This window comes from Rhinolophus hipposideros (assembly GCF_964194185.1).
Source record: "Rhinolophus hipposideros genome assembly, chromosome: 16".
Taxonomy (NCBI): Eukaryota; Metazoa; Chordata; class Mammalia; order Chiroptera; family Rhinolophidae; genus Rhinolophus; species Rhinolophus hipposideros.
Window position 1 is genome coordinate 31,685,440 of NC_138062.1, and position 26,789 is coordinate 31,712,228.

At 45.1% G+C, this 26,789-nt stretch overlaps 1 protein-coding gene across 1 annotated transcript in view; it reads left to right on the forward strand.

The window, feature by feature from the left end:
• The window catches only part of BLK (BLK proto-oncogene, Src family tyrosine kinase), a 67,311-nt gene that overhangs the window by 35,269 nt on the left and 5,253 nt on the right, over positions 1-26,789 (forward strand). The window contains exons 2-10 of the mRNA XM_081076846.1: positions 12,799-12,907; positions 14,619-14,670; positions 16,451-16,544; positions 17,546-17,644; positions 18,800-18,903; positions 23,147-23,293; positions 23,822-23,974; positions 24,427-24,606; positions 25,778-25,854. Coding sequence (XP_080932972.1) covers positions 12,799-12,907; positions 14,619-14,670; positions 16,451-16,544; positions 17,546-17,644; positions 18,800-18,903; positions 23,147-23,293; positions 23,822-23,974; positions 24,427-24,606; positions 25,778-25,854 — 1,015 coding nt within the window. The remainder of the gene's footprint in view (positions 1-12,798; positions 12,908-14,618; positions 14,671-16,450; positions 16,545-17,545; positions 17,645-18,799; positions 18,904-23,146; positions 23,294-23,821; positions 23,975-24,426; positions 24,607-25,777; positions 25,855-26,789) is intronic.

The window sequence follows — 26,789 nt, forward strand, 5'->3', positions numbered from 1 at the left end:
TGCTAGTTGATACAGGTTTTCTTTGCAGTTGTGTACAACTATTTCCCTACAGGCCCCTTCCTTGAATGGAAGGACAGACTATACATTTTGTGTAAGAAGTGTGGGTTCTTCTGAAGGTGTGAGAAAGAGGTAAGAAGGCAACAAGATTGGCTTTCTTAAAAAGTAGACAAGGTATGTAATACTAATGGTAGTGCCTGGCAGCAATAATCATGTTAGTCGCTATTATTGTCCATGGTGGTTGTATCCAGATTTGTGAACTTATTATCTACTGGCACGTCTTTTCCAGACAAAAATTTCTATTTTTAGGAAGCACTTAGATACCCGCCCTTTATATACACTATCTTTATTCCTTATAATAATTATGCAAGGTAAGCATATTATTTCCATTATGCAGATGAGGAAACCGAAGCTTGGAGTGACTACATCACATTATCTTTGTCAAAGAGCTGTAAAGCATCAAAGCCAAGATTCAACACATTTCTGTGCGTTTCCAAAGGCAAAAAGCGGTCTCTCTGTCACACCCACTGTATTGTCCCTCACACACTATAATTGGGTCAGTCCTCTGCTGTGGTGCCTCCCTCGGTGATTTTTTTGAGCCTGAATTGCATACTTATTTTAATTTGACTTGTTAGTTTCAAGCAATCACTCCTAAGGAATTTTTTTAGAAGTTCTGACTCTATGAGTTTTTCCTCTCATTTCATATTTTCTAAAATTCTAATGAGCCAGATTTTTATGTCTGCATAAAAATGGCTCATAAAATATTGACAAAAGAGGCTGTAGATAGAACCCTAAAGCATGCCACCACAGACTTTAATCAATGAGAGATTAATCTATTGTTTAGCACCACTCAGTAACATGGCTCACTCATACATGTTTGCCTGGCTCTGAAATAATAAGACCGGTCCAGAATGAGAATTACATAAATGAATAAATTGAAAATCTCTAAGACCCTCATTCTGTTCTAAAATCCTACCATAATCCACTTTTATTCACTTATCACTTATACATAATTTTCTAATCAGTTTCATATTCTTCACAGATATCATGACAAATGGTTTTTTTTCTCATTACCTCACATACTTTGGAGTAGGATCAGCCAGTCTTCAGAGTCAGATAGAACTGGTTTTCAAATATCAGTCTGTGACTCACTGTATGGTCTTGAGCAAGTCCTTAAACCTAATTGAACCTCAGTTTCTTCATCTGTAAAATGGGAAGGAGTATGTCTGCTGTAGTGCTAGATATACTATATGTCAAGTACATATGCTAGCATAGTGTCTAGCCTTGAGTCAGAAGGAGTACTATGTACTGTGCCAGTCATCCCTAGTATTCCTGTTTTATATGACAGGCAAATCTTACAACAAGCAGTTTTATTAGTGAATTTTAAATGTCTGTGTCTCTAGCTGGACATCTGTGTCTCTAGATCCACTCAATAATCATAATTAACCCAAAAGTGTCAGAGGCCTGAGGCCTTCCCCCCACCCCATCTTTAACCTGTTTCAGTTCCTGGTTAAAAGCATAAAATAGAGCTAACTTTTTCAGTCCAATTCCTCCCCGCCCCCAAAACCTGGTAGAGATGCTTCCCTTCTGTTTACAAATCCCTTCTCTGGGTTGTGCTTAATAAACATTGGAGAGGTGGCTCAAAACAACTGAATGATGGATAGCGTCTTTTTAAAGAAATTCAAGTGGTGAGCGGATGGGTGTCTGGGAAGATCCCTGTGAGCCTCAGCGGGAGAAAGCAAGGCTCTCTCGTTAGAGACATGACTTAAATCCTTGTTCCACGCTTCAGTATTATCACCTCTCTGTCTTCAGTCTCCTGTCTGAGGATGGGGATGAGGATAATGATCCTGTTTATTTCACAGGGTCATTTGGAGGCTCTTGAGATATTGTGTGTGAAAACGCTTTGTGAACTGGCCACTATCAGAAAGATGCTGTCATTGTTATCATAGAAAGGGACCTTATTTCCCCCGTGTGGGAAACACTATGCAGAAATTTGTTAATATTTGTATGTAAGGAATATTTGTATGGAGGACATATTAATGTGTAAGGAATGGGTGTACGGAGGACAGAAAAAAATCATTTCATTTAAAGATAAGGTGATCACTGGCAGGAAAATTGTAAGCATTATTTAGGAGGGACTCGTGAAGAAATACTCAACTTCTGCAAAACTGTCTTTTAATTCTTTTTACAAGGTATTCGAGGTCTGATAATTAAGTTTGTGAACTTGTTGCCGCAATGTTGCTAAACTTTTTTGATACCAGAGGGATTATTCATTATGAATTTGTACCAACTGGACAGTTAAGCAAATTTACTATTTGGAAGTACTGAAAAGGCTGCGTGAAAAAGTTAGACGACCTGAACTTTTCGCCAACAATTCATGGCTCTTGTATCATAACAATGCACCAGCTCACACGGCACTGTCTGTGAGCGAGTTTTTAGCCAGTAAACAAATAACTGTATTGGAACACCCTCCCTACTCACCTGATCTGCCCCCAATGACTTCTTTCTTTACCTGAAGATAAAGGAAATATTGAAAGGAAGACATTTTGATGGCATTCAACACATCAAGGGTAATACAACGACAGCTCTGATGGCCATTCCAGAAAGAGTTCCAAAATTGTTTTGGAGAGTGGACTAGGCACTGGCATTGGTGCATAGCTTTCCAAAGGGAGTATTTCAAAGGTGACCATAGTGATATTCAGAAATGAGATATGTAGCACTTTTTTTAGGATGAGCTCGCAAACTTAATTGTCCTGCCTCCTACTCCTGAAACACAGCCAAATAAAAGAAAGGGTCTTCATGAGGTGGGGCTGGTGAACCCGTCTGCGTCAGCGTCGTAGGTGTCAGGCCCTGGAGCCCCACCCTGGACCTGTATATCAGAACTGCTGGGCCTGGGCCTCAAGAATCTGCAGCCTCCTCACTGGTTATAATGCAAACTCAGCTTTGAGAACAACAGTGCTAGGGAGTCATAACTGACTCCATTAGGAAGCAGTGAACTCATGATTGAATTTTTTGCTTAATTTTTTTAAATGAAAACAATGCAAAGAAAAGTTTAGAACCTACAAAGTAGATTGAAGTCCATAGTCCCATCAATACAAAATACAACAGTAGTTGTATTTATGTTTTGGTATAAGACTATACTTTCAGGGATCATTTCTACAGTTCGTTATGTTTTGGTATATCAGTAGTACGTTTTAATGATCACTACTGTGGGTTTTTTATATATAAATTTACACAGTGTCTCCAAATAAAAGAATTTTATTCACAGGCTAGTAATTATGACAAGAATTTAAATATCAACACGGTGCCACAAAAGCCTAACAAATTTCAAGTTTCTCGATGTTAGAAGAATCAAATGGAGGTGACTCAGTAACATGTGTCTGTATTTCACTTAACCCAGCTTCACAAAAATGCTGTCTTCCTTCCTGAAGTTTTGCACAGCACCCTCAAACTTTTGACCACCTAAAAAGTCTTTTCTATCAACTTTTTCATTGTGGGGAGTGAATTTCTACTACGGAAATATTTTCACCTTACAAATTGAAATAGCCACATATGTGTCTCCTCCTCACTGTGCCTAAGTTGGCAGCCACATTGATCAGGGACACACATAAGTCACAGGTCATCACTGCTAGCTTGCCCCTTGCCAGGGGTCCACACGTGTGAGGAGGCTGTTACATACTCAGCCAGGACATGATACACTGTATCATGTCCTATGCTAGTACTGGGCAAATATTCTATTAGTATTTAAAAGCATCACACAAGGCATTAACTGTGGTTTTTTAAATAATTCTATCATATACTCTACAATACAGACAATGTAAAAACTGTTTTCTGAACATGGTTCCTGTCTCAATGTCTTTGGGAAAGCGTCATTTCTCTATATCGAAATATTACCTAGTCCTGATGGAATTATGCACAGCATTTTTTCTGGTGTTCTTTCTTTTTCATCCTTTACTCTCTCAATTCCCAACTAAAAAATGTGGAAGGAACAATGGAATCAGAGCAACAGTATTTAGTAACTCTTAAAGGAACCATTAGTTGGAATGTTGATCTTTTCAATGGCAGGATCAGGCAGCATCACTAAAGTGGTACAGACAGACAGTGTGATTACTGCCTGTACCATGTGACACATCCTGATAGTATGTGACACGGAGCATATGTCACCGCCATAAGGCATTCCCTACCAGAAAAAGATGAACCTGAATCTAATGGAGCCTGTAGCGTTAACTCTATGGGCAAGGAATAGGGAGATAGAGAAGTTTTGAGCCATCAAAAGGAAGCAATATCCAGAATGCAAAACATTCTATAGGACAGCCACCTGGTTTTTGCAAAACAATGGCATGAAACAAACCAAAGTTGGCGGCCGGAGGCAACAGCAGTAAATGAGACTTGAAAACATAACAATCTTATGTCATGTATGAAGCTTGTTTGAATCTTAACTAGAACAAACCAACAGCAATAAGCCATTTTTGAGACAATTGGGGAAATTTAATTATGGATTGGATGTTAGATAATCATAGAATTATTGCTAGTTTTGTTAAGTATAATAATGACATTGTGGTTATGTAAGAAAATGTTTCCAGGCAAAGTACATGGAGGTGACATGGCATGTTTCAAGCCATCTGTTTCATTTCATATCAAAGTTTCAATCTTTTAACAAGACAAACAAATGAGAAACAAAAACTCATAGATACAGACAATGGTTTAGTGGTTACCAGAGGGTAAGGGAGTGGGGGGAGGGAGACGAGGGTAAGGGGGATTAAATATATGGTGATGGAAGGAGAACTGACTCTGGGTGGTGAACACACAGTGGGATTTATAGATGATGTAATACAGAATTGTACACCTGAAACCTATGTAATTTCACTAACAATTGTCACCACAATAAATTTTTTTAAAAAGTTTCAATCTTTTATTTATGAAATAATTTCCCTTAAAATACTTCAATTAAGAAAATAATTTTTAAAGATAATTATTGAATTGGGTAATCAGTATGTAGGTGTTCATTATACTCTTTATTTTTTTATATTTTAAAATTTTTCATTAAAATATTGTGTCTACAAAAATACTGTATTTCACTAAAATATTGTATCTGAACCATCCTTTATGGTCTAGCTGGTGTTTTCTCCTGGGTGGAAGTGGTTTCTCCTTGCTGAGCTCACATAACCTCTCCAGTATGTAATTCTGCCTACCCTGAATTGTTGTGATTAGGGTATATGTCCCACTTCTTTAGCTTACCGTGAGAGCAGGCTCCTTTCTTGCTTTATCTCCATGTCTTTGCTATGCTTAACTCAGTACATGGTTGACAGTGACTGAATGAACACCAGAATATGGAGTTCTAAGAGCCAACACTGCAGTGGTTTTATGTTCACATGTGGAGGGATCAAATGGGGACACAGGTGAGGTGGCCTCATTCAGGTTGATTTATCCTGAAGTTGAGACTCATACAACGGGTTTCAATTTAAGTTCTTTGATTTCATCTTTAATTCAGAGTCATAGGCCTGTTGCTGTATTTTTCTCATCTAGGAAATGGGCCTAGCACGAGTGGATTCCTAGGGGCAGGAACTGGAATGCCTGGCTGTTGGCAAAGGCTTCGTGAGAGTAGAGGGACTCTTGGGAAACTGCCATCTCATCATGATGGCCAACACTCAGGATGAGCCCAGGTTTTGTGGATAGGCTCACCTGTTCCCCCTCGATGCTGCCCATCCATGTCTAGCAGGTCAAGTAAGAGAGGTAAAGCCTTCAGCTAATAATATGGCAAGGTTTCCAGATCAGAAACGTAGGAGCTGGTCAGTACTGGATGCAGGCCGGCCCCACAGCTGACCAGCTAGTTGACTTGGCGAGTCACTTCATGTCTTAAGTCCATCTCATCTGTAGAAATAAGGTAATAATGTCTATTTCACACAGTTACTAAAAAAAGTTATTGATTATTCATATATGTGGAAGAATAGTAAAATATTTATCAAAACCTTACTGTGGACCAGGCACTGTCCTAAGATGTAATAATAGCATGTAATAACTAAATGAATCCTTACAACACCCGAGACTAAGAGACAGAAATGGTAAGCCCAAGGACACACAGGTAGAAAATAGTGAAACTATTATTCAGACCTCGGCATTCTTGTCTACCATGCTGTGTCCCCTCTCAAACAGAACAGTATATGTCTGACTCAGTGTCTGTCACACAGGAAACACTTAACACTTGATAGCACCTACTATTTTTAAAAGTAAACCAGAGTCACACTGGTTCTTCTGTCATATGCATTCTAAGGTTGACTTCATGCATGAGATTTTTTCCAACCAAATCATCCCCCTGCCTCTAAAATAACATGCTTGGGCTTCTGGAACCGCCAGCACAGGTGGAGGGACTCAGAGCCATCAACCCTTCTCTGGGCCACACAACAGCCCACGATCCACGTTGGCATTTGTCCCCCACCCACCACTACCGTATAACAGCTTGGCTCCCAACACCAGGCTCTTAGCCCCAAAAGGAAAGGTAGGAAATCCCCATGGATTCCAGGGCCACCTTTGAGCATCGGGAAGCTCGGGAGAAGGAAAGTATCATCCAGGTGCCTCTGGTCATCCCCTAGTTAGTATTTATTTAGTGTTTTCTATGTTTTTGCTCCTTCTCACCCTCACTTTCTTTGGTTCACACGACAACCATGTGAACTATGGATTACAAACTGTTGGTCCTTGAGCTCTATAAAACTTACATATTTGCTTATTATGTGTCAATACCCCAAAATATTTTCCATATGTTGAGTTTGGACTTGAGCACATCAGCTGGTAAAAGAACATTCTCAACCACCAATCACCCGCCTGCCAATAGCTCAGTCTTGGCAAGACAACCATTTTCCTCTGGGTAGTAGTGTTTGCACAATTGTTTTAGTATTTTGTTGCATTTTTCCCTAATTTTGCACACAGAGTCAGATAGTCACTGGAATTATGCCCATAATCATGGGTAAGTGAATAATTAAAAGACATCTATGACAGGTTGAAAATGGATTGTGACGATTTGGCAAACAGGGAAGACATAACGAAGAATTTCATAACATGGTTTAATTCTGCAGAAACAGAACTGCTCCCTTCCCCCAAAACAGGAAAGGCTGTTGTTTGACTCTTTTCAGTATTCCCGTTTGAATGCGCTCTTTCAGGAAGGCTTTATGTATGAAACACAGAACATTTCATGCCTCCCCATTTTATAGGTAAGGAGACTGTGACCAAGACTGATTCAGTGACTTGCCCACGTTCACACAGTCAATATGTAATTGCTTTTCAGTCCAGGTTCCTTGGACCACCCACTCACCCTGGCTGGAACAGGGAGGAGGAGAAGGCTGTCCTCGTCTCTGCCTAAAATGCCAGGGTGGCAGTCACCCTCAGAACTCCTCACCCCAACAGCTCTGCCAGAGGTTTCTCCTCTGGAGGGGAGGGCTTTGGAGGCAGGTGGCAGCCCGCACAAAGGAAAGGATAGGGTATCTGAACCTGAACCTGGAAGGTGGGCCAAGGGGGTTGGAGCCCCAGGCAAGGTCATCCAGGCAGTGAGCCGGGGCAGTATGGGGGCAGAGAGCACCCTCCAGCTCTCGGCTCTGCTACCTTCAGTGGGACCTTAGCAAGTCACCTCACTGCTCTATCTTCAGCTATAAAGTGAGGGTAACTAACCTATTGATTCTGTCTTGACTGTCGTATCTATCAAATGCTTTTCAGCCTGTGACGTGCTAGGCAACTGTAAATCAAGGATTCCTAGTTTCTCTATTTTTCGGTGCTGCCTCCACCACATTCCCTGTCAGGCTGAGGCTGTTCCAGGCTTTGAGCATCTCCCCAGGGGCCAATATAGCCCTCCCTAGTCTGGCCAAAGTCTGCACAGGGGTCTGATCCAATCCAAAGAAATAGACAAAAGTCCCCGCTCCCAACTTCCCCTCTTGCTAGCCCCACACATGCACATGCGTACACACACACATACACACATGTGTTGCATGCACATACTTGTTTTGCCATGCATACACATGTGCATATGTGCTCTCTCTCTCACACACACACACAAACACACACACACACACACACACACACACACACACACACAAACTCACATCCTTCTCTCTTTCATCCTTCACTACTGGAAAGGAGGTCAGTGTCTTCTCAGTACAGCACAGCCGCCTGGAGCCCCCTGGGACCTGTGGTGTTGCTCTTGGCTTTGGCATGGACTTCTGCATTTCCTGGCTCCATGCAGCCTGAAACTGCTAAAATATCACAATGAGGTGGCAGCCCTCACACCAGACACAGCTTTAGTTGTCACCCAGCCTCCTGAGTCCCTCTAGTCTCTAGTCAGAATCATTGGGGTGGAAGGACCTGTAGAGAACTTCAATAAATCCATGGAAAATCATCTGTATATACACTGCTAAGGAGTTGAAAGCAAAGAAGTCTAAGTAATGGGTGATTTAATTTTAGGAGTTTTATCTTCTGTCAAGTTATTTTACATGTTCAATTGTGTAGTTTAAGTGAACATAAATTTTGCTCAGGAAGTTGAAAATTGGTGGCAATATTGCTAACCGGGTAAGGCTGGTCATTTGGGTAGGTGCAGAAACAGGAGTCCAAATCAGGGAAATTCTAGATGCTTCTGCTTTCTCCCCTTTAATTGAGCCAGGAGGCTGCGATAGGTCAGGAAAAGCCTGAGGGTCAGGCAACCTTGGCGGGTCTTTCAGTGGCCATTCTTAAAAACTAGGGCTGGCCCTGCTCTAGGCCTTATGCCCCCACTTTTGCTGGGCGAATCTTTCACATTCTATTTGTACTTCCCTGTCTGTACCAGAAATATAGGCTTATTATTAAAGAATTCGAGGAATACATAAAATGATCAGAAAGCAGGTAAAAGTAACCTGAAGTCCTGTCACCTCAGATAAACAATATTAACATTTCAGGAAATATCTTTTTGGGGCACTGCTTTGCATTACCGTTCACACACCCAACCACACACCCACAATTTTTTTAACTTGCTTTTTTTTGGTTTTTGCCTTCCACCTCCCTTTTCTGTCTCTACCTCCCCCGCCAATAATCAAAGTAAACAACTTGATGTCCATCCTCCCAAACCTCTCTCATGTAGTATAAAAACATGCACACATGCCTACCTAAAGTTTTCTTTTCTCATTCTTTAGTATTTCTAAATATAGAATAACGTCACACACGTATTTGCATCTTGCTTTTTTCACGTAATGGCAAATTGCAGAAAATCCGCTTAGCCTCACTGGTAAAGATCTAGCACATTCTTTTAAATAGTTGAGTAATATTTTATAGACTTTTAAAGTACAGATTTATTCAATAATTCCCCACTTGGTGAGGAATTACAAAGCTTTTTTAAATTTTTGTTCTTTTTTTTGCTACTACAACTATTGTTGCAATTAACATTTTGATATCTCACATATTGCTCTATAATGATGTTTTATTACTCTGGGAGATTCTCAGAAGTAGGATTGTAAATCAAAGGGTATGTATATTTTAAAATTTTAATAGAACTTGCGAGATTCCTTCCTAAAAGGTCATTAATATTTTATATTTTATTTGTTCAATAAATATTTATTAAGCTTTTACACCTTGCCAAGCATTGTTTTAGCAATTTAGATTTGATGATGAATAAAACAAAGATCTCACACCTCATAGAGGTTTCATTCTAGAAATGGAGTGGGGAAGAACAGATGAAATAACAGTAACTTTAATAAATACTTTTGTACCAGAAATGTAGGAAAACACAATTTTCTCTTGTTTTACTATCAACAATTGTTATTATCATTCCCTTCATCCCCCCCCCCCAATTTACTGATGAATGTGATATTTTATTGTTATCTTAACTTGGATTTTCCATTTGGTAATTTTAACATTTTTCACATTTATTTAGCTATTTGGATTTGAGTTGGATGAAATGCCTATTTATAATCTTTACACATTTTTCTATTGAGTAGATTGTATGCTAGACCCATACTTCCTGTCAATGTTCATGAGTTCTGTGTATATTATAAACAGATATTTATCTGCCATATGCTTTGCAAATCTTTCCACTAATCTGTTGCTTATCTACTAACTTCATGATGGTTTATTATATACCATGTAATACCTCTAACGTTTATGAATTTATCTTTTTGCTTTGACTGTGTCTTTTTGTCATCTTTTAGCTTCTGTCTAATCTATCTCTGTCAATTCTTATTTCCAAACTCTGGATCACATGCATTGTCTTCTAAATTTTTTTCCAATTAATTTTTTAAATTTTTTTATATTTTTCTTCAGTACACCTGGAATTTATCTCTTAATATGGTATGAGGTAGGGGTCCAACTATATTTTCTTCTAGGTAGATAGCCATTTTCCCAATACTGTTTATTAAACTAAACCCTCAATTCTCCACTAAATTAAGGTGCCACCTTTTACATACATGCAGTTCTCATACATACTAGACCCCGTTTGCATGCCTATTGTTCTGCTCCACAGCTTATATATCTATTCTTATTCAAATTTCATGCTGTTTTGATTACAGTCTTCTTTTTCATAATTTTAAAGTTAGGTTAAAACTTTGTTCAGTCATAGAAACCTTCAGATAATTTTATCCAATTAAAAGTTATAATTATTACTGAAAGTACATTTAATTTATGTTAGAAACAAGAAAGAAGACATAATCAAAAGGAGAAGAGATTGAAATAATTATAAGACAATACTACCTGGAATTTTATGGCAACAAATTGGAAAATGTGGAGGAAATTAAAGATCTCCTATAAATCATATAAATCATCAAAATGATGCAAGGAGGAGAGAAAATGGGAACATAAAAATCAGGGACAAAAACCGGACATTTATCTGTGTCTGAACAGATAAATTCCTGTAGAAGAAGTTGAAACTGTATTTAAAGATCTACAATTTAAAGGGCACCAGGAACAGATGACTTACCGGCTGAGTTCTACGTAGCCTTTAAAGAATAGATGGTCCCAAGATTATCAAACTATTCAAGACCATAGAGTAAGACAGAGAGCTCCCCAGTATGTGTTATGAAACCAGCATCATCTTAATGCTAATTCCTCATAGACAAATTCCACATGAGAACATAGATTCTCATTTGAAATAAAATATTAGCAAATAGGATTCATCCACATATCAAAAAGACTAATTCATTGTAACCGTATAATTTTTATCCCCAAATATAAGGATATTTTAATGTCAAAAAATTTATCAAAGTAATTCATTACATCAACATATTAAAGAATAAAAACTATCATATTAACAGATACTAAATAGGCACCTGATAAAATTCAGTTGCCATTCCTAATACAAACCCATAATCCCGTATCCAAAATTCTGATCCCCAAAAATCTCTGAAAACTCAATGTTGACCTGTAACTTTGGCATTATATTTCATCTGATGTTAAAGCTGATCTGACATAAAGAAATTACTTAAATATAGAAAGCATTATTCTTTACAAATGTACAATATTACAAATGTTCTGTATGCAAAGCATATGCGTATTCAAAAAATACTTATAAATTATTTGCTACTATGGCTCTCTATTCTACGTTCAAAATTATTATACTCTTTTCTTTTTTCATAGTGAGTTTGAGGAGAAATAATACGAGGCATGTGCCTCAGCTCTCTGGAGAAAAAGCATTTCTGTGTTTTCTTGAATTTAAGACACCACTGCTTGGAAGGCAGGAATTTATTTTATGTATCACTAAAAGTGAAAAAAAGATGCTACTAATTACTCTATGAAGCATAATCAAGTGTGAGACACACTCTGGTTTCAGAGATATTAACATGTAAGAAAGGTGTATCTCAGAATTGATGAAATACAGTGCATACGTCCAAGGGCAATCAGGAACCCACCACCAACCACACAGCCCATCAGACCAGAGCAGGAACTCAAGGCGCTTTCCTCTTGGGGCGGGGCCAGGCGTGAGGTGAAGTGTGGTGGTCTGGGGTCAGCCAGGAAGCCAGGTTAGCTCTGCATGGGTTAGTTGATCATGAACCAGGTCTTTAACGTCTCAAAACTCAGTCCTGGGACAGTCATAATATCTACTTACAATTATTTTAGAGAGCTGCAAGGTAATACAGGAGAAGGTTTGTGACATTCCTGCTCAAGAGTAAGCCCTCCCTAAAGAGCAGCCCCTGGAATGAGGGTGGCGGTGGTGGTGGCCACGAATCTAGAGTCTCCCCCATCTAGATTCTAGATGAATCTAGAACCATCCTATGATTCTCTGCCCAAGAAGCATCTTGACCATATTTCTCTCACCTCTGAAAAAAGATTTCCCAGTATTACTGAAGAAGATGCAATTGGCCTTAGCTGCCTGTATATCTGTGTGCCCTAAATTTACAAGATTTGACTTGAAAATCTGAGCTGGAAAGAACCTCAGACACGTTCTAACATGGGTCAAGAGAGGAAATGTGACTTTCCCATCTGGCAAACCAAATGACAACTAAAATCCAGACCACCAGTCACATTGGTCAAACTCTTTCTAGATGCCAAGACTCCCATCCCCACAGAGTTGAGGTTCACCCCAACAGTTTCTGGTAGTTTCCTCAGGTCATATGGTCTCTGTGTCCTAAATCCAGTCATTTCTTCTCTTTGAGCCCCTTCTTCCTGCTCGTGGAAAAAAGATGGCTGCAAGTTTATTTCACCATATTCCGGTGACTCCATATTCTGACTCTGATCTTCACTACCTCCCACTTCCACCCCACCTTTCTAATTGGCCACCCGGAAGGAGTTTGGAGGAGCTCTTTCTTACAGAGGCTCTGAAGACCTACTCACATCGCCAATCTGCTGTGTGCTCTCTGACAGGATGGGAGTGGTGAGCAGCAAAAAGCAGGTGAAGGAGAAGGGGAAGGGTCACTGGAGCCCTATGAAGGTCAGCACCCAGAGCAGAGAACCCCCACCACTGCCGCCTCTGGTGAGTGATTGCTGTTCCCAGCTGGAGGGGTGGGGGGCGGAGGGAGAGCCCAGAGCGCACGTGGCTGCCTGGGGGCTGCTCCTTGTCCCCAGCCAGCCCCAGCACCATCTCTAGATAATTCAGGGCTCCGACAAAAAGGCGCTCACCCCAGTTCACGTTGGTGTGGCAGGATAGTAAGCTGTTCAGCAGTCAGATTGCTACATCTCTTAGCTGTGTCTTTGAAGTAGATTACTTAACTCCCCTATGCCTCAGTCTCTGCATCTATAAAATGGGTATAGTAAAAGTACCTTTCTGGTAGGGCTGTAACAAGATGCCATGTAGATACAAGTATGCAGTACAATAACCTATTGCCTTTAGCACAGGACTGGACATGGTTAGCCCCCAATAATTCTCAGCCAGTTTTCATCGAACAAGCACAGCCTTGAAGAGAACATTAAATCAAGGAGATCAGCTTGAGAAAAGGGTGTGGTGGGGAAGGGTCTAGGGCATTGAGCAATATCTGCTGCCCCCACCCCTATCCTGAAGCTCCTGGAAATCACTGTCCACTTCCTGGCACTGTGCCAGCATTCTAAAGAGCTTCCTGCCTTGGTATGAGACATCTTAAGACTGGAGGGTACCGATACTCACCTCCCCAGCAGGCCCGCAAATGCTCATGGAGCCTATCTCGCAGTTCTGGTTTGTTGCAAGGCAGTTAGCAGACAACTGTGTCCCCCCTGCCTGGCCACCTACTCCCTTTTGGTTAGGAGCTATTGGAAGTCACACCTGGAGTCCCCTCCCCTGCTCTCTCTACCTCCACAGGAACAAGCATCTGGTCATCACTTTACTCCAACTGTGACCTGATGGGGGTGGGGATTGCTACTCCCATGTTTTAGATAAACTAGGCATTTTATCTATCTCTGTCCCAACTTAGTGCAGGGCTTGGCAGGGAACAATGAAATGTTTGTTGAATGAATGAATGATAGTAGGGCCAACTCAAACTTAGCCTGAGTAATGTCCCCAAAGTTACATGTCAATAAGTAGTCGAGCCTGGAATGTTTTTACTTTTAAAATGTCAATTAATACATATTAATTATGGAAAAAATTATAAGTATTTCTTATCCCACTACCCAATGATCCCCAGTGTTAACATTTCAGAGCTCCTACCTCCAGACCCTTTTTCTCGGTGTAATTTATATTATGTGTTTATATTTTCAATAGAACCATACTGTCCATGCCAGTTTGCAAAATGCTACTTCAGAATTGTCTTTAATAAATATGGACTACAAACACAAAGATTATTTATAGCACATATATCAAGTTGAACGAGTTTTAGGGAAATACACTTTTAAATAATTTTCCTTAAGAACAAATACCCTTTTTCAGCTTTACCATTTAATGGCAGAGCCAAGATTTTAACCCAGGTGATGTGTTTTACCCCCCAGCCTCACCCCATTCCACAGCTGCCTCTTACAAACTTGGGGCATCCCCACATACCCCTCCTCTAACTGTGTATGAGTTCAGATGGCCCGGGGTTGTGCAGTATGGCACTGGGGCCTGGGAGTTGCGGCAGCTTGTGTAGAATCTACCTGAGCAACCTCCTGTGCCAAGAGAGCAGCTCCCCACAGACCACCCAGCTGACAGTCACAGCCTCTCACCCACTGCCCACCTGGCCCTGCTCAAGCCCGGGGAGGAGGGAGCGTTGAACTAATGCAGAGTACTGTTTCTGCTGCAGGTCGTATTTAACCACCTGGCTCCTGCACCTCTCGACACAAATCCGGATCATGGTAAGAACGGGCCACTTTGGAAGCTAAGGTTCCACAGGGCATCTCCCCAGGTCCCGGCTTCATGCAGTTAGATCAGGGGCTCAGTTGGGAGACCTTCCTGGAGAAGGGGGAGTGCAGGCCCTCTAGGGTCAGAGAGGAGAGGGTTAGGGAGAGGCTGAGCCAGCAGCAGCTAGGCGTAAGGCCCAGCTCCGACCCAGCTTCACCTGCCCTTGGGGGGGCCTCTCTAGGAAACAAGTACCAGTTCCTGTAGTGTACCTGAGCCTGAGTGAGTTGTTTTTTTTTTGTTTTTTTTTACAAACTATCCAAACTATAAATGAACACAAAAAGACATGAGTTACAGTAAATACAAACAGCATCATGAAACCCAGGCTTTCAAAGCTGTAACCACCAACCTCAAAGGGCGAGGGCCCGTGGCTCTGCGCCTCCCCTCTCAGCCTTTGCTCTGTTCTGTGCAGATGCACCATCTTTTTCCTACTTTCCCAGCCCACTTTCAAAAGCCTCCTGCTGACCTTTTAACCACCCACACTACCCTCCTTCAACCCCCAGGCTCCACCTCCACTTTGGTGGGCAGGAGGTAGAGGTGACAGAACAAACAACCTCAGCATTCCTGAGGGAGGAGCTCACAGGATGGTGGCCCCCTTCAGAATTGGCTGACAGGACAGCAGAATACCCAGCATTCTCATAACCCATTTCCACACAACGCCAGGAAGGGTCTGCTCAGCCCTTAATGCACTCACACGGTATGCATGGAGCAAACAGGACCCAGAGCCCAGCTCTGTCCAAGGACTGCGGAAGCTGTAAAATGAGTAAGACGTGGCTTTTCCCCTGAAAGAGCTGTCTGTCACACTCATGAGCAAAGTGCTGGAATGGAGTGAGTGTCTCTTTTCCTGCTGGAGATCATGATTACCAACAGAGGCCATCCTTCACTTCCTGTGGTGGGAGAGAAGAGGGCTCATACCTCCAGGAAAGAAACCCAGAGGAAGGAAATAACCAAACTGCCTTTGGCATGAGAACTTGAATCTCAGAACGAGAGGGAGCCTCTGTCATCTATTAAAAAACCCCTCTTCCCACCCTGGGGATGTGACTAGCCCACGACCATGCCACACATTAGTAATAGAGATGAGTCATCTACTCCTGGGGAATGCTTGGTGGTCTCCAGGTGACCTTTTCCGGGGGAGCCTTGGCTCCCAGAACTGTGCAGAGAAGCCCTTATAGCTACCAGTGGTCATTTGAAAGACGACATGCCAAGCTCTCTCCCCACCTCTGCTCCAGGGACCACCAGCAAGTCAGGGGTACTACCAGCCAGAAGCACCACGATGGCGCCCTGGGCATGGTGACAGCTGCCATGTTCCAAGACCACTGCCCCCTCTGGGATAGAAGTAGGAAGAGGCAGGTGGGGAAGGGGAAGACAGGAAGCGTAAGTGTCCCCGAGGCAATAAGGGATTAATCAACACTGATTCTCAACCTTGGGTCTGCGGCCACATGTCCACGCTGCTGATCTCCCTAGACCTTCGGGCTATTGATGCCCTTACACACCAGCCCTGTCCAGGCCTGGCAGCCTCTAGATGGGGTCCACAAGGGTAGACGGGATGAACTCTGAGGGGCAGCTCACCCTTGTTCCCAGCAGCAGGGTCAGGAGGTCGGTCACCAGACAAAAATGTCCTCTTCTGCATCGGTGAACGAGAAGGCTCACCGAGCTTCCCCTATGTTTCCGTGGCACAGATTTACCCCAGGCCCTCCCATTAGCCCAGCAGTGGCCTTCTCTTCCTTGTTCCCCTAGAGGATCATTTTGTGGTGGCGCTGTATGACTACACAGGAGCCAATGACCGTGACCTGCAGATGCTGAAGGGGGAGAAGCTGCAGATCCTAAAGGAGTGAGTTTCCAGAATGCCGTCCCCTGGTCAGGGGTCTCTGCGGCTCCCTGTCACTGCATGATTCCCACCCTTCTGTCCATGCACCTCACCCCCCTCCACCACGCCTTCCATGGCTGCCTCCAGAATATCTTCTCCACTGCCCTGCCGCCCAGACTGGTCACTCAGCATCTTCTCATACTTGACCAAACCATCTTCTTTCCACCTGCCTTTCCAAAGTCTTCCTGGTGAGGTGGCTTCCTGCTCTGCTGTCAAAATCTAACTGCTCCTGCAAAACCAACCACTAATGTCACCTGCTCTGTACAACCCTCCGGACGTACACAGTACTTGCCTAACTGCTCCTTACTCTTTTGGGTTGGAGTCAGTTGTGTCCATATTTGTTTCCCAGACAAGGTTTCACATGGGATTCTACTTGTGAGACCAGCTATCGTTTATTTCCAGTGTTCCTTCTCAAAAAATCCTCCAGAATCTGCTTTCAAATGTCTGGCTTATCCTGTAGAGTCCTGGGTGTGCTTTTGTCCTTGAAGTTCTGCAATGACCTTGAGCCAAAACCCTGAACTTGTGTCCATTGATGGGCTGCCTGGTTCCTCTTTTCATCAGCAGCCTTCCGCCTGCTTTGTATTTCCGCCCAGTCCCAACTCACTCACTGCATCTAAAAGATGTCCATCCATTAATCAAGAGGAAGGCTACTCACTATAAGACAGGGGCCCATTGGGTTGGTCAGGCTATCTGGACAAACTGCCCCCGCAGGCTGTGACATCCCCGCTTCTCCCCTGGAGCAGGAACACCTTAGGCTTGTCAGATGCTCGTGAGTTTCAAATAACCCAAATAGCCCCCACCTCACTGAGCAACTGGCACAAGTTCCCTGTCATCTGCCCAACCGTCTGCCGCTGTGAGCCTTCGGCCTCACGGGGGTGAGACCATGTCACGGAGACTGTGAGTGGCTCCACAGAGAGACCCGTATGAGCCACTGTGCCATTTCTGTTTTTCCCTTCATCCCTTAGAGCTGGAGACTGGTGGTTGGCCAAGTCTCTCGTCACAGGAAGAGAAGGCTATGTACCCAGCAACTTTGTGGCCCAAGTAGAGACCCTGGAAGTGGAAAAGTAAGTAGACACACAAAAGGCCCCTCAAAGCACAGGAGAGCTCACTGCTTCTGCTCTGCGGGCTGCAGTGCAGGGTGAGACTAGAGAGTGGCTCCAAAGTGAGCCCATGCGCACCCAGCACAGAGGGAGAAGGAAAGGGGCAGGGAACGAAAACTGCTGGGCAAGGCTTGTGTGCCAGCCAAGACAATGTTTAAATCGCTGTGAAACTGAGGGAGTTGCCCCTCTATGAGCACTTGACTCTTCCCATCTGTAAAACGAGAACCGTCCCTTTCCTGGCTTACCTGGACAGAAACATCCCTCATGTCCCCTGGCCTTGCAAGGTAACAGCAAGGCACTGGGATCAGCTACCACTTGTCCAGTGTCCCCAGTGGGCAGGCGTCCAGGGCTCCGACATCAAGGGGATCTACAGGATGGTGGCCTCATTCAGAATTGGCTGACAGGAGAGCAGCACCGCCAGCACCCATTTCCACACAGCATCCAGAGGTCCTCCTCGTCCAGCCAGGGCCTCAGACATTAACTTACTCACACAGCATGCAGTATGCAATCAGAACCCAGAGCCCGCCTCTGTCTGAGGACTGGGGAAGCTGCAAAATGAGTAAGACATGGCTTCTCCCCTGCAAGAGCTCAGTCTGTCAAACTCCTGAGCAAAGTGCTGGAACAGGGTTGGTGACCTCACCTGGTATCCTTTATCCAGTGATGGTCGCCCTTGGGAGGTTCCTCATCCAGCATTCTGGGGCCTGTGTCCTTCCCAGGAACAGCATGCAGAACCATAGGACACTTCCACACTGACCAGTCCCTGCTCAGGGGGACCTGGTGGGAATCATGCTCCAAGGAGGCTGTGCTCTGAGGGAAGGTGGTTGGATACCTTTTCCCAGAACAAAATTAACAAAGGGCACCCAAATAATGTTCTTGTTTCATTTCAAGAAAACAGTAAGTCCATCTGCTGATGGAAAGAGGAAAGGAAAGGGAGCAAAGGGACAGGGGGCATTTTGTATATCAAGATGCCCGGAGTGTCTCCTCAGGGTTAACTTGAAAACGTGATGACATATTGTATTTCTTTGGGAGAGGGGTATAGCTTAGGAGGGAGGGTTGGATAAGAATATTCTGAGAAGCATGGCCACTCTCTGAGGCTTGCCTGCCTTTGTCCTTTTCCAGGTGGTTCTTCAGATCAATTAGCCGGAAAAATGCTGAGAGGCAGCTTCTGGCTCCAATCAATAAGGCGGGCTCCTTTCTTATTAGAGAGAGTGAAACCAACAAAGGTAAGCACGGGCGGCCACCTTCGCCTCCCTGTACAGCTCCCAGAAGCCCCCACTGGAGGCCTGGCTGCTGTGAGTGCAGTGGGAGGAGAACGCCAGCCAGGAGAACCTGACAGCCTCCAGCCTGGGTCTCCCTCCCCCTTCAGGCCCACCTGGGCCGCCTGGCTAGTGCCCAGCAATTGAGCTTGAGGCTGCACCCACGAACAGTTCTGCCATCACCCAGGCTAGAAATGCACCTGGAGCTCCAGTTGCCCCGGCAGTTGGAGAGCTGCTCTCACTCCAGGTTGGCGTGTATTAGCTGTGGGTCAGCAGGCACACTGAGGCTGGTGGGGTCAGAAGAAGGGGTGTAACCCAGAGCCACATTCTGGAATCAAAGGATTTGGGAGTGGAAAGAATCCTTAGAGAGACTCTCAGTCAGAGGCTGTGACCTCAAACAGTTGCAGGAGCCTGGAAGGTAACAAGTTTGGGGAATGGCCTGTGGCTGGATATAAAAGAAGGGGGCAGTGATTGTGGAGAACTGGGGGGACCCAGGGATTCACTGACTCAGCAAAACATTTCTGCCACCACCTTGAGGCCTTGGGATTTTCTCTTTCCCTTTCATAGTTTTCTCTCCTTTCCTTCTTAAAGTCTTTTTGTTATAAAATATAAAACACATATAAAATTGCATAAATTATCAATGAAAATATGTAAATTATAATAATTATAAACATAGAGTCATAGTAAGTAAACACCTGTGTAACCACAAGAGAGAATATCCCTCATTCCTCCACTTGTAATCCTTTCAACTTCCCCACCGCTCCCCACCCAGAGGTCACCACCATCCTGACTGAGGGAAATCCCTCCTTGCTTTTCTTTATGTTTTATGTTTTTCAGCTTTATACAAATGGTATCATACTATTTTTATTTTTTCATGTCTTGTTCCTTTCATTCAGTGTTGTCTGTGAGATTCTATATTAGTTTGCTAGGCCTACTATAACGAAGTAACAGAAAGTGGAGTATTAAACAACAGAAATGTATTTCTTCAGTTCTGGAAACTGGAAGTCCAGGATCAAGGTAGCAGCAGGGTTGGTTTCTTCTGAGGCCTCTCTCCTTGGCTTGGAGATGGCCATCTTCTTGCTATGTCCTCACATGGTCTTGTGTGTGTGTGTGTGTGTGTGTGTCCTAATCTCCTCTTCATATAAGAACACTAGTCTATTTATTAGGGTCCATCCTAATGACCTCACTTTAATATAATCATCTCTTTAAAGACCGCATCTCCAAATATAGTCACATTCTGATGTACTGAGGGTTAGGACTTCAACATAGGAATTTCGGGGGGACGGAATTCAGCTCATAATGGATTCACTCATGTTGTTGAGTATGGCAGTAGTCTGCTCACTTTCATTGCTATGCAGAACCTAGTATACGAATATTCTGTAAGCTACTTTACCATTTTAATGTTGGGAGACATGAGGTTGTTTCCAGTTGGGGGATATGGGGTTGGGGCTAATATGACCATGCTGCTATGAACCTTATTATATATGCTTCCTGGAATACGTTTACCACTAGTCTTCCATCTTTGATATACTGGGCCAATATCCCCATTTGAAAGATGAGGAAACTGAGTCTCTGAGGGAGGAAATGACTTACATGAGATCAACAGTGAATAAGTGTCAGAGCCCAATCATCTAAGAGGCTCTGAATAGCTTCTCAAGCTCAAAAATGTGTCAAGCTGGCCTAACTTGGGATGACTGGAGGGAAATTTCCCAAGTAGTGTAGAGAAAACCTTTGTTTATCGGGACATTGCACATGGGGACCTGTTGCAGCCAATTTTTAACTGGAGGAGGTGATGACAGCAACATCAGTGGAAGGGGAGGAAGGTGGCTGGACTGTGAGTTTGGTTCCCTGTGGCTGGGACAGTGAGAACAGACAGAGGTTAGCCTAGTAGGAGAACACAGCCTTGTCCCACAGCTCCATTCATGACTCGAGATCTGCCATGAGTGGAAGCACCAGAGCAGCAAAAGCTGGACAAAGAGCTGCTTGTAACACACTGTGAGGCTCCAGGGACAGCCCTTGGCCTCACTGCCCCTCAACAGGTCAGGACCGTTTAAGGAGGAGGAGGGGTACATTGATAAGTCGGGGTGCTCGGTGTAGAATTTCCTAAAATGTACCAATGGATGCATTCAATTATATGATATGTATAGGATATTGCCACTATTCCGTTTTCATGGCAGAGCACCTATGTCCAAGAAACAACATGGGAATCACTGGAGATGACGTAAATGTTTTGTTGTGGTGGTAGAATATTTTAAACACATACAGAAGTAGAAAGACTAGAGTAATAGAATCCCTGTACCCAACACTCCGCTTTAAAGATGATCAACTCAGCCAGTCCTGTTTCATGTATATCCCCACCTGACCCTATTTTTTGAAGCAAATCCCGGACATCATGTCACTTCATCCTGGAGATGATGTTTTTATCATTGCCTATGGCTAAGGTGCCCTCTGGAGGGACAGGGGCCCCCAACCTCAGTGTGAAAGAGGAAAAGGTTCTCTAAGGGTGGGGTACCCCCTCCTGTTCTTGCATATTCTGAGAAGCTAGTCCAAGCTGGGCATTGGCCAGAGGGAGCTGGGGCCACTGGCTCCATCTGCATCTGGAAGCCACAGTGGATGTAAGACAGGAAGGAACACTGGCCTCAGAAGCAGGGGAAGCAAGTTCTAGCCCCATGTGGTCTCCAGGACGTGCCTTAGCCTCTCAAGCTCAGTCTGTTGATGGCCATGTGAGGACCAACTAGTTTCTGCTTCTCGGTCTAGCCTCAGGTCCTTCTTAGGGTGAAGAAATCTCAGTCTGTGGGAGCCCAGCCCTACATGAGCTCAGACATGGCCCCAAAGCAGACAGGGGTCCAGATTTTGTGAACCTGAAGCTGATAGGATTTGGAGGTCCCCTTTAAGAAGAATACCAAATTGTAAAAAAGATATCAGGGACGGGCCCTTAGATGAGCCTGGGCAAGCGAGAGGCCCTAAATCATGAGCTTGGGCAGTGGAGGACAGCGAGGCCTCCTTGGCTTATTTGAGTCCCTGCACACAGGGTGCAGGCGAGGAAACAGGGAGAAAAACCCTTTTCCTCACTCCTCTGGTGAGAGGATGAATGAACTCATTAGAGCCACTCTCTGATTTATTAGATACTGGGGCATAGTTGCACCTGCCGGGGTGAGGAGGGGGAGACAGTCTGCAACTTGTAGCTGGGGCTAGGGTTTCAGGAGTGGTGTGGGCTGTGGCCGCCCAGAGATGCACAGCATCCTTTCGCAAGTAGGTGATGAGAGAGATCCAATGGCTAAGGAAGATGGGAGGGGAAAAGGTGTATGAGATAAGATGATGGTCTGATAAGAGAGGAAAGATGCCTGAAGACAAACCACGCAGAGGAAAATCAAAGGTACACACCCAGAAAAAGAGGTGTCCGAGCCTGACACCTGGCGGGGGAGAGTGGTACTGCTTGCGGTAGGCGCACCCTGAGAAAGGACCCCGAAGCCCCTAAACCTGCCTCTTAGCTAGCAGAATAACCGGGGCAAACGATGTTCCCCTTCTGGGCCTCAGGTTCCTCGTCTTCCAAATAAGAGTGGGGGACGTGGTTCCCAGAGAGCTGGACAGAGACATTTTACAAAAACATTAAGCTTATGGAATGTTTCTCAACTTGAGACTCTTGCCTCAACTTGCTCTTAACCCCCGGCATCTGCTACCTCCTGTTTACAGGCAAATATTAACATAGATGACAAAATACATAGACATGTGAATGAATGTCAACAGAACACCTGGGAAGGAGCTTATGCTCTTCCCCCTGGCCATGGGTGGATGAGGTGGCAATTTGCTGTTACAGGTGGGAGTAAAACTAGCCTTGGCAGCCAGAATGAATGAATCAATCAATCAACTTCCTAGTCCCTCCATTGCAAAGTGACCAAATGTCCAAGCGGAGGCACAGCTTGATTCCTAAGAGAACGTCCTGTCTGCTGTAGAGTTCTGTGGTTCCCTGGCGACTTTGGGGGTACTTTGGAAGAAACCTCAAGAACAGTCAGATGGAGCCAATAGGGAAGGCTTCCAGGAGGTCTGAGGTTGAGATGAAGGAAAAGGTAATTAGGATGAAAGTTGTCAAAATGGAGAGCAGAATTTGGGGGACTTTTTTCCAAGGCATGGAAATGAAGCCCAAATCCTAATCCTGATTTTTCTTCTTGATGCCTTCCTCTCATGCCTGTGTCTTTGTTAATCCCTCTAGGTGCCTTTTCCTTGTCTGTGAAGGATGTGACCACCCAGGGCGAGGTGGTCAAACACTATAAGATCCGCTCCTTGGATGAAGGGGGCTACTACATCTCCCCCCGAATCACCTTCCCCACTCTCCAGGCTTTGGTGCATCACTATTCTAGTAAGGGGGGGGTGTCTGACGGGGGCGGGGGCTTGTGCCAGAGCAGACCTTGTATCCCCCTATTGCTAAAATCTCAAGATTTTATGAATCATTGGTGCCTCTTGAGGGGAGGGGGAGATTATCCCCAAGTTAGACCCAAGGAGTTGACAACTGGCAATATAATGATTGAAAGTTTGTTTACCTAATCCCCTCTACTAGCTCAGCATGTGACCTCTTAGAGAGTAACAAGTACTTTCAGTCTTAGAGTGGGCAGGCCAATGATAACATGCCTTGCTTTATGCAAAACAATTGCAAAGGGTGTGTGTGTGTGTGTGTGTGTGTGTGTGTGTGTGTGTAGTGTGTGTGTGTGTGTGTGTAGTGTGTGTGTGTGTGTAGTGTGTGTGCACATGTGCAAATGCACACTTAGAGGTGGGAGTGAAGCTGGTAAGAAGGGGTGGGACACACACCTGGACATAATATGGCTCCCGAGGGAGAGAGGCCAGTCAGGCTTCTCTGGTAACGTCCAGCCCCATCTCTTCCCTGCTGCAGAGAAAGGGGATGGTTTATGCCAGAGGCTGACTTATCCCTGTGTGAGCCTGGCTCCTCAGAACCCCTGGGCTCAGGATGAATGGGAAATCCCCCGGCAATCTCTCAGGCTGGTCAGGAAACTCGGGTCTGGGCAGTTTGGCGAAGTCTGGATGGGTAAGTATATGACATACCAGGAGCCTCTCTCTCCCTGCCCTGTGTCCTGAAGCATAGAAGGCTCAGGATTTGCACAGCACATCCTGGTTCCCCATAAAGGTTTGTGAGGAAAAAGGTACAGAGGCTATGATACCCATTTTACAGATGAGGTAATGGAAGCATAGACCATTGTTCCTCAACAGCCTGAGGGAGGCTGAGACAGGCTGGCATCCTACAAGAGAAGCTGGCACATCCATCACCCTCAGGAGCTGTACATTCCAGCCCAGGGCCTGGAGGCAGGGGCGGGGGGAGCGGTTCTGGCCTCAGTTCCCCACCTGTATATTCTACAGGTAGATGGCTCCTAGAAGTCTATGTAGACTTTGGTTAAGGGATCACCTCCCATGGCCTCTGGGTCTTCTGAATGGCTTCTTCATTCTCTCCCCCCACCCCACCCCACCTCTCCCTGCGATCAGGTTATTATAAAAACAACATGAAGGTGGCCATCAAGACCTTGAAGGAAGGAGCCATGTCCCCGGAGGCCTTCCTGGACGAGGCCAACCTGATGAAAACTCTCCAGCATGAGAGGCTGGTTCGTCTCTATGCCGTAGTCACCAAGGAGCCCATCTACATCGTCACCGAGTACATGGCCAGAGGTGGGGCCCCACGTGGGCCTGTGTTCCTCAGACAGAGGCGGGGATGCGCAGGGGCAAGGTCCACACGTAGGGGGCTGAGGTGGAGACCTACCTGCTGCCGTAGGTTTGCCTGGCCAGGGGACCTCTGCAGGGGGTTGCTGAGCCATGGGCTGGATCAACCAGCCAATGTCTTGTGCATCGTGGCTGTTCCACGTGCCTGGGGGTGGGCGGGGAGGACAGTGAAAAACAAGAGGGGTAAATGGTTCTGCAGAGCTGTGTCCTCAGTTCAGGAGCACTGCAACCAACATTTAGGAGTTTGTCTTCTGTGCCTGGACTGACATCCACCGGGGAGGGCAGAGCAAGGCAAAGGCAAAAGAGCAAAAGGCTGGCCATCCAGAGCTGCTTCTAGTTCCAGTGCGAACACTTACCAGCCAAGGGACCTTTCACAACCGTATGAACATTTGACAACACAGTGGAGAGAGGTTGGGTGAGGTAGCCTCTGAGGTCCAGGCTGTGGCCAAGCCCTCGGGGCCGTGGGCCTGGAGTCAGGCCTGGCCTTTGACTTCCCTCCTGTGACACTGACCACACACTGCTTCCGGTTGGATCCTCAGAGACCATGCTAATATCTTTTCTTAAAAGTTGCCATTGAGCTGGGGCACAATGGCTCCCCTGCTCACCTCTCAGCCACACCTCAGGTGAGCGTCCCTCCCAGCTCTTAGATGCCACAGAGGAGCTGCGTTCGTTCCCTGCACCAAATCCCAGGGGATATATCTCTCCCTTCTGGTGCTTTCTTGCACCCTTGGTCTTCAGAGGCAGAATCTCTACCAACAGAGGGTGAAGGGGGCACAAATATCAAGCCAAGAATGAGCACGTTACTTAGAGTCAGAGAAGTAGGTTCTGCTCCTGGCTCTCTGGCTATACGATCCTGAACCTGGCTGCAACTTACCTTTCTGTGAGCATCTGGGAGCATGTTAGCTGTCTTCAGGGGTGCTCTGAGGACCAAGGGTGGAATCCTGTAAAGCAGAAAGCACTCTGATGCTGTGGGTGGACTTCTTCTCCGTGGACAAGAGATCTGACAGAGCACCACCTTACTTCCGGCCCCTGGGTAGCCAGCAGCCCACACCGGGGGGAGGCTGGCATAACCAGGGGAGGCTAATTTGCAGAAATGCAGCTGTGAATTCTATTTCCTTAGGATGCTTGCTGGATTTCTTGAAGACAGATGAAGGTAGCAGATTGTCCCTCCCAAGACTGATCGACATGTCTGCCCAGGTTTGTGAGCTACCAAGAACAGTGGGGCCTGAGGGTACCAATCCCCTCAAGGAGGCTCAGGCCTCTCTTTCCTGCCCTGTGGCTTAACAAAATCAACGATTTAGAAGTTGTATCAATTTGATTTAGGCTGGGTTCTAAAGGACAGAAAACCCAAAGTAATTATGGCTTAAATTTGTAAACATCCAAAGGTGGGCAGTCAGTGGGTCTGCCCCTCAAAGTTACAGGGACCCAGGTTTCTTCCACTTGCCAGGTCTCTTAGCAGGTCACCTGATTGCCCAAGGCAGCTGCTCACATTTTACCATCTTGTCCTCTTCTCAGCCAGCAGGAGGAAGTAAGGGGAAATAAAAGTCCACCTTCCTCCCTGAAATCACCGATTATACTTGCTGTTATATCCTCCTGGCCACATTGAGCAGCAAGAGAGCTTGGGAAATGTAGTCTTTGTTCTTAGTAGTCATGATGGAATGAGGTGGGTTCTATCACTAAGGAAGAGAGGGAGAATGGATGGTGTGGGAAACTCAGAGAGTTGGCACAAATTCCATTTAACATGGTAGGCAAGTGTTTTGTGGTGACTTCATTTCTTCCTCAGATGGTTCTGTAGCAGGTGGGAAAAGGGAGAGGAAGGAGCTTTCCTCCCCAGGGGTTTCAGCTGAGGGCTCTAACTGGCAGGAAAACCCATCTGGTGGCTCTGAGTGTGTGTCTGTTAAAACTGGAACTCTCAGCAGAAAATCTCTGGTCTGTGGTCAACCTGTAAGACATGTAAACACATGCACACATCCGGCTCCAGAGAGAAAACTTCCCCTTACCTCCCACCACCCTGTCCCCACCTTGGTTGGTCTTATCTGCTATTAGTATCAGTGCAGGAACTGATGTCATGACACCCTTTTTCCACTGAGGTGAGCACAGACGTCTTTGAGGAGGTTGGTGGGATGGTCTCG